At 39.9% G+C, this 7,500-nt stretch overlaps 1 protein-coding gene across 6 annotated transcripts; it reads right to left on the bottom strand.

Annotated features, from left to right (window-relative positions):
• Window positions 1–63: 63 nt before the first annotated feature.
• LOC123499071 lies at window positions 64–5,354 on the bottom strand. Of its 6 annotated transcripts, none has more exons than XR_006672876.1 (5): window positions 5,215–5,353; window positions 4,905–5,024; window positions 4,095–4,285; window positions 1,388–1,552; window positions 64–358 (listed from the first exon to the last, which is right to left on the bottom strand). XR_006672876.1 is itself a non-coding variant. In XM_045246675.1 (3 exons), exons 1-3 carry the CDS (start codon window positions 2,246–2,248, stop codon window positions 196–198), a joined length of 819 nt encoding a protein of 272 aa, XP_045102610.1. In that variant the 5' UTR covers window positions 2,249–3,400; the 3' UTR covers window positions 64–195. The 6 variants fall into 6 exon arrangements, 1 of the variants encoding a protein (XP_045102610.1); XR_006672870.1 differs by having other exon boundaries at window positions 4,913–5,024; window positions 5,215–5,352; XR_006672877.1 differs by having other exon boundaries at window positions 4,937–5,024; window positions 5,215–5,352.
• Window positions 5,355–7,500: the final 2,146 nt, after the last annotated feature.

Raw genomic sequence — 7,500 nt, 5'->3', positions numbered from 1 at the left:
AAAAAACACCACCAAAAACACCACAAACAAACAAAATCACACAAAAAAAAATAAATAAAAACACCAAAACACAAACACACAAAAAAAAAAAAAAAATAACAACAACAACAACAACAGGTCCCGTACAAAACACAGAACAACCACCACCACCACCACCACCACCACCGCCGCTGCTGCTGACGATGATGGACCGCTTCAGTGTGTGGGCATCATAGGGTTACGTCTGGCAAGCTTGAAGATGTCGAGGAGCGAGACTGGACATCCTGGGTAGTGTTTAGCGCATCGGCCGCCCCTCGTCCCGGCCCGCCCCACTTCGGCAGCCTCCCAGTACGGCTTTAGGAGGGTCTTGTCTTGTGGCCTGAGGGGAGATAAAGGGGAGATAAGAGAGGAGGAGAGAGAAGGAGGAGATAAGGAGAAGGAGGAGGAGATAATTAGGAGAGATAAAGAAGAGGAGGAGGAGGAGGAGCAGGAGGAGATCAAGAGGAGATAAGGAAAAGGAGGAGAGATAAGAAGAACAACAACGAGATAAGGAGGAGGAGGAGAAGGAGAGAGATTAGGAGGAGGAGGAGGAGGAGGAAAGAGGAAAAGGAGGAGAGATAAGTAGGAGAAGAAGGAAAGATAAGGAGAAAAAGAAGAAAGAGAAGAGATAAGAAGAAGAAGAAGAAGAAGAAGAGACAAGGAGAAAAAGGAGAAGGAAAAGAGGAGAAGAAGGAGGAGGAGAAGGAGAAGGAGATAAGAGTGTTAAGGATACAAGTAAGAATGGAGGAGTAAGAAGAATAAGATAATGGTGATAATCGTGAAGGAGGAGGAGGAGGAGGAGGAGGAGGAGGAGGAGGAGAGAGGAGGAGAAGAGGAGGAGGAGGAGAGAATGAAGATAGTGATGATAATGAGGGGTGTGAGATAACAGTGAGATTATGAGGAGTGAGAATAGTAATAAGATGATAGTGATGATAATGAAGAAGGAGAATGCAAAGGAATACAAAGGAAAGCCAAACAGAAACAGAGAAGAAGAAGAAGAAGAAGAAGAACAGGAGGAGGAGGAGGAGGAGGAGGAGGAGGAGGAGGAGGAGAAATATGGTTTACAATAGTTAAGATTCACACTGGTTTAATTTCATGTCATTTATAACACCACTACTACTACTACTACTACTACTACTACTACTACTACTAACTACTACAACAACAACAACAACAACTACTACTACTACTACTACTACAACTACTACCACTACAACCAATGCTAATAACACTACCACTACTACTACTACCACTACTACGACTGCTACTACAACAACTACTACTAACACCACCACCACCTTTAATACTACTACCTACCACTACTACTACTACTACTACTACTACTACTACTACTACTACTACTACTCACGTGAGGAAGGCGGTGAGCAGGTGTCCCAAGAGGTTAAGAGCAATAAGCCGCTTACTCTGTCCCTCACACACCGCCCTCAGCATACACGCCCGCCCGTCCACGCCCGCCACTGTCAAGGACGTCTCCAGGTGGTAAAATAATGCCAGCTGGTCCTCTGCTAGGTTCCTGTATAAGTAGTAGTAGTAGTAGTAGTAGTAGTAGTAGTAGTAGTAGTAGTAGTAGTAGTAGTAGTAGTGTGTGTGTGTGTGTGTGTGTGTGTGTGTGTGTGTGTGAGAGAGAGAGAGAGAGAGAGAGAGAGAGAGAGATCAGTTCAGACATTGTTCTACACACACACACACACACACACACACACACACACACACACACACACCTGGTCTTTCCCAGTTCAAGAGGCGGCAAATTGTTAACATTTCCACTGTTGGGTGATGAAACTCCTCTTTTTACTCTAGAATAAGAGAAGAAGGAGGAGGAAGGAGACGAGGAAGAAGAAGAGAAGGAGGAGGAGGAGGAGGAGGGGTAATAATATTGACCAGACGACGAGAACTGACCAGACGACACAGGAAAATAAGACGAAGAATATGAAAGACCAGTCAATTCATTATAATCCCCATAGTAATCCCCATAGTAGTCCGGATACGTTAAACCAGGGTCCGGATAAGGGAGAGGGGAGTGCTTCAGATCATTCCTGTCCTCTGAGTCTTCTAGATCTTCGTAAAACTCATCAAAATAGTCCTTATCGAGTGAATCAAGGAAGAGAACAATAGGGAAGGCCATCAGAACAGTCCCTACTGGTCTCGGCCCCAACTTACTGAACAGTGGAATGTTAACGTTGGTAACAAAAGTAACAGTAACTCGCTCCATGGTGGCTGTGCGCTGCGAGAAGTCACTGGGGTGTTTTAAGGGTGTCTTGGTGTGTTTAGAGGTGTCTTGGGGGTGTGTTTTGGGGTGTTTTGGGATGTGTTTCGTGTGTTTTGTAAGGTTTATCGTGAGTTTTCGGGTGTTTTGGGGTGTGTTTGGGTGTCTTGGTGTGTTTTGACGGTGTGTTTCGTATGTTTGGGGGTGTTTCGCGTGTTTTGAGGTGTTTTGGGTGTATTCTGGGATGTTCTGAGGTGTGTTTTGTGCGTTTTGGGGTGTGTATCGTGTGTTTTGTGTGTTTTGGGGCGTGTTTCGTGTGTTTGGAGTGTTCTGGATGTGTTTCGCGTGTCTCGAGGTGTTTTGGGGTGTGTTTCCTGTTTCCGGGTGATTGGGGGTATGTTTGTGTGTTTTTAGGATGTTTTATGGTATGTCTGTGTGTTTGTAGAGTGTTGTAGGGTGTTTTGGGGTGTGTTGAGGTGTTTTGAGGTACATATGTGTGTCTCTAAGATGCTGTAGGGTGTTTTGGGGTGATTTGGGTGTTTTGGGGTGTTTTGGGGTGTTTTGGAGTGTGTATGTGCGTTTTTAAGGTATTCAACAAGATTTTTCAATGATAATTTCTTTGTTTCGAGATAATTTGAGGCATCTCTCTATGTCTTTGCAGTGTTTCATGTAGTTCTAAGTGTTGTTTGGGGTGTTCCGTGTGCTATGAGGTGTTTATTGTGTGTGCTTTGTGGTGTGTCAGGGTGTTTCTAAAAGTGAAGTGCCTTAAATGGTGTTTTTCCAGTGTTTTGCAGGTGTATTGGAGGTGATGAGTGCCACAGGCTTAGCTATGGACAGGACAGGCTAAGAGCGGGATGTGTGATAGGATGTGGCGGTGAGAGACACACCACTAAACTGCCCCTAATTCAAGACACACGTATAGAAAGTGGAAACAAGTGGAATGAGGACAAAATATCACCAGGAAGACTGACTGACTGACTGACTGACTGACTGGATAGGTGGGGGGGGGGACAGGGGACGGGGGAGCACTTGTTTACGAGTCAAAGGAGAGACGAGGACTGAAGTGAGAGATGACTGACAAGAGAGAGGGAGAGAGGAGGGAGAGGGAATGGGGTGAGAGGAGGAAGGGGGAGTGAAGGAAGTAGGGCAGAGGTGAGGGGTGAGGGAGGGGGTGCTGGGTAAGGAAGGAAGAAGGAGGAAGGATAGAAGGGAGATAGATAGAAATGAGTGTTTTTTTTTTTTGTGTGTGTGTTCTTGTTCTTATTATTCTTTCTCTTCTTTTCCTTTTCCTTCTCGTCTTTTACACTTCACACACCACCACCACCACCACCACCACCACCACCACCACCACTACCGATACCCTGAAAATATACTTACATAATCCCATACATAAACGAATGACATACCTTACTTCTGTGTACATTCTTTATAGACTTTTTCAGGACTAGTTTATATATTTTCTAGGATTCTTACAATACTTTTTTTTTTAGGATTAGCAGATTAGAGATATGGAAATTTAAATACCATCCATCACCTTTGTATAAGAAGAAACATGTTACTTGTGTATATATATCACTTACTTTAACAAACGTAGCTGAGAAGAAAGAAGAGAAGAAGGAAAGGAGGAAGAAGAGAAAGAGAAGGAAGAAGAAGAGGAGGAGGAAGAAGAAGGAGAAAGAAGATAGCTCGAAGAAAAAAAAAAAAGATAGGAGAAAAGAGAAGAGAAAGATGAAAAAAGGAGAAAATATCAAATCAATTAAATCAAAACAGCCGCCCTTACACTTTCATTCATATCTTCACTAAACCTTTCATCTTCCACCTTCCTTCATCCACACCGTCTATCCACCTTTACCTCTCATACCACAAGCTGAGGGACCTGCTTTCTTCCATCGCGTCTCCCTCCTCTTCCTCCTCCCTTCCCTCGCCCTTCTCCTCCTTAGGCCCAAACACTTCAGTGAGCGAGACAGCAACGCGGAACACGAAAACAACAGTTGTGGTTAATTCTGTGGCATTGATGACATCCACGAAAGCTGGGAGGCCGAGCTGTGAGAGAGAGAGAGAGAGAGAGAGAGAGAGAGAGAGAGAGAGAGAGAGGAGAGGTGGTGTTGGGAGAGAGAAATAAAGGGTTTGAGAGGAAAGAGAAGAGAGAGAGAGAGAGAGAGAGAGAGAGAGAGAGAGAAAGAAAAAAGAGAAAATCAAGAAATAAATCCACTTATGCAAAAAAAAAAAAAAAAAAAAAAGAAAAGAAAGAAAATATATGAACAAAATAAATTTACTAATAAATAAATAAATGAATAAATGAATAAATAAATCAACTTACTTATTACTTCCTTCCTTGACCTCGCTTGACCTCTCTTGACCTGACCTTCACCCCGTTTTCTTTCAAATTTCTACAGCATCAACTTATTTTTGCCTCCTTCACTCTCCTATCTTGACCTGCTGACCTGCTGACCTGCTGACCTAGTGACCTTTCTTGACCTTCTTTGACTTGCTAACCTGCTAACCTGATGACCTGCTGACCTAGTGACCTTTCTTGACCTTCTTTGACTTGCTAACCTGCTAACCTGATGACCTGGTGACCTGCCTTGACCTTTCTTAACCTTCCTTGACATGCTGACCTGCTGACCTGGTGACCTGCCTTGACCTTCCTTGACCTGCTGACCTGCTAACCTGTCGACCTGCTGATCTGCTGACCTGCCTTGACCTTCCTTGACCTGCTAACCTGCTGTTCTAAAATCCAGGCAGGTTGTGGTGATATTTCTTCTTTAAAGTTGAACATGACCTGGGGGGAGAGGGAGAGGGGTGGGTGTTAGTCTCTCTCTCTCTCTCTCTCTCTCTCTCTCTACTTCAAAAACAAGAAAAATTTAGTTACAGCTTCAAAATGATATCAAAACTCTCTCTCTCTCTCTCTCTCTCTCTGTCTCTCTCTCTCTCTCTCTCTCTCTCTCTCTCTCTCTCTCTCTAATACTAACTTCTCGTAGGGGTAGAGTCAGGCACGAGAGCAAACCAGCAGCAACAACACGTCCTCTTGTCACGAAAGCCCGGGTGGCACTGAGGCTGGCTGACTGAGAGGGACATTCCTACGGCAGTCAAGACACGTGCCACTATTAATTGTTATTCCTGGCGCCTGTGGGGGATTGAATCAAGGGTGTTTGGCATTCGAATGTGAGCGAAGATGGGTTTCAGATGCGTCCATTATTTATTCTCTCTCTCTCTCCTCTCTCTCTCTCTCTCTGTTTAATATTCAAGCGCTTTTTTGTGTTTTTTTGAGTGTTTTGTGTTTCAAATTAGTTTTTTTTTTCGTTTTTTTTTGTGATTTTTTTTTTTTTAGTTGCTTCGTTTGGTTTATCTATTTTTGTCTCCTTTTTTACTTTTTTTCTTGTTCTTTTTGTTTTCTCTAACTTAATTTCTTGTGTGTGTTTTTTTAAGTCTTTTTTTTTTTTTTTTAGTCCTGTTTCTTATCCTTTATGTTTTTATCTTCATTGTCTCTTTTTTTTAATATTTACTTTTTATTTTCACTAACTTAATTTTTTGCGTGTTTTTAAAATGTCTAAGTCTTTTTTTTTATCTTTTTTTAGTCAAATTTCTTATCCTTTATGTTTTTATCTTCATTGTCTCTCTTTTTTCAATATCTATTCTGTTTTATGGGGTTCAAACACGTCCATTCTTTTTTTTTAATATTTAGTCTGTTTTATGGGATTCAAACACGTCCATTTTATCTTTTTTTAATATTTATTCTGTTTTATGGGGTTCAAACACGTCCATTTTATCTTTTTTTAATATTTATTCTGTTGTATGGGGTTCAAACACGTTCATTTTCTCTTTTTTTTAATATTTAGTCTGTTTTATGGGGTTCAAACACGTTCATTCTCTATTTTGTTATATTTGACCTGTTTTTATGGGGTTCAAACACGTTCATTCTCTTTTTTTTAATATTTATTCTGTTTTATGGGGTTCAAACACGTTCATTCTCTATTTTTTTTATTTGACCTGTTTTTATGGGGTTCAAATACGTCAATTTTCTCTTTTTTTAATATTTAGTCTGTTTTATGGGGTTCAAATACGTTCATTCTCTTTTTTTTTAATATTTAGTCTGTTTTATGGGATTCAAACACGTCCATTTTATCTGTTTTTAATATTTATTCTGTTTTATGGGGTTCAAACACGTTCATTTTCTTTTTTTTTTAATATTAAGTCTGTTTTATGGGGTTCAAATACGTTCATTCTCTATTTTTTATATTTGACCTGTTTTTATGGGGTTCAAATACGTCCATTCTCTTTTTTTAATATTTAGTCTGTTTTATGGGGTTCAAACACGTTCATTTTCTTTTTTTTTTATATATTTAACCTTTTTTTGTTGTTGTTTTGTCTGTTTGATTATTATTGTTTTTTTTTCGTCTTTTGTGAATTTTTCGATGTTTTTTTTATCTACTTTTATCTATCTTTATCTACTTTTGTCTATTTTTCTTTACTTTTCTCTACTCTTCTCTACTTTTTGTCTATTTTTTTTTACTTTTCTCTACTTTTTTTCAATTTTTCTCAATTTTTCTCTACTTTTCTATATAAACATTGCATCTGAGAATGGCCGCGCGTTATGAATGGAGAAATCTTTTGCCCTTTTTTCCTTCTTGTTATTTTAGTTACTGTTTTCTTAGTGTTATTTTCTTATTGCCATTGTTATTCCTTGTCTGAGTAAAGAAGAATTCATATCATTCCTCGGCGTCGCTCACTCAGGCACCGTTAAAATGATTAAATAGCCTCGCAGTTTTTTTTTTTTTTTTTTTTTATGTATGTAAAAGAGAGAACTGCCAAGGGGAAAAAATATATTAGAAAAAAAAAAAAACGGCTCACTGGAATTATTGTTGTTGTTGTTCCCTGTCTGAGTAAAGAATGATTTTTCTAAGTAGGCCTTTTTATAACTTTCATTATTTTGCCCTTGGCTGGCCCTCTTCCCTACGTAAAAAAAAAAATAAATAAATAAATAAAAAAAAAATCTCGGCGTTATTTACTCAGGGCACCGTTAAAATGAATGCATATCCTACCTACTATTATTAATCCTTGTCTAAGTAAAGGATTTCTATGATTTCTCAGCATTACTCACTCAGGGAACAGTTAGAATGATCAGATACCTTCGCTGTTATTGTTATTCCTTGTCTGAGTAAAGGATTCATAACATTTCTCAGCGTCATTCACTCAGACACCGTTAAAATGATCGGATAGCCTCGTTGTGCCCTGCGTTATTCATTTGTTATTCTGCT

The sequence above is a fragment of the Portunus trituberculatus genome, chromosome 8, assembly GCF_017591435.1.
Source record: "Portunus trituberculatus isolate SZX2019 chromosome 8, ASM1759143v1, whole genome shotgun sequence".
In the NCBI taxonomy this organism is placed as follows: Eukaryota; Metazoa; Arthropoda; class Malacostraca; order Decapoda; family Portunidae; genus Portunus; species Portunus trituberculatus.
The sequence above is the reverse complement of the archived record's forward strand: the minus strand, read 5'-3'. Positions and strand labels throughout refer to the sequence as shown.

Excerpts from the sequence above, each read along its gene's own strand:
- LOC123499071 (XM_045246675.1), bottom strand. The coding sequence starts at position 2,248 with ATGGAGCGAGTTACTGTTACTTTTGTTACCAACGTTAACATTCCACTG. Across the intron at positions 1,553-1,757 it reads CTTGAACTGGGAAAGACCAG|GAACCTAGCAGAGGACCAGC; the intron begins GTGTGTGTGTGT and ends CTACTTATACAG. Across the intron at positions 359-1,387 it reads CTGCTCACCGCCTTCCTCAC|GCCACAAGACAAGACCCTCC; the intron begins GTGAGTAGTAGT and ends ATCTCCCCTCAG.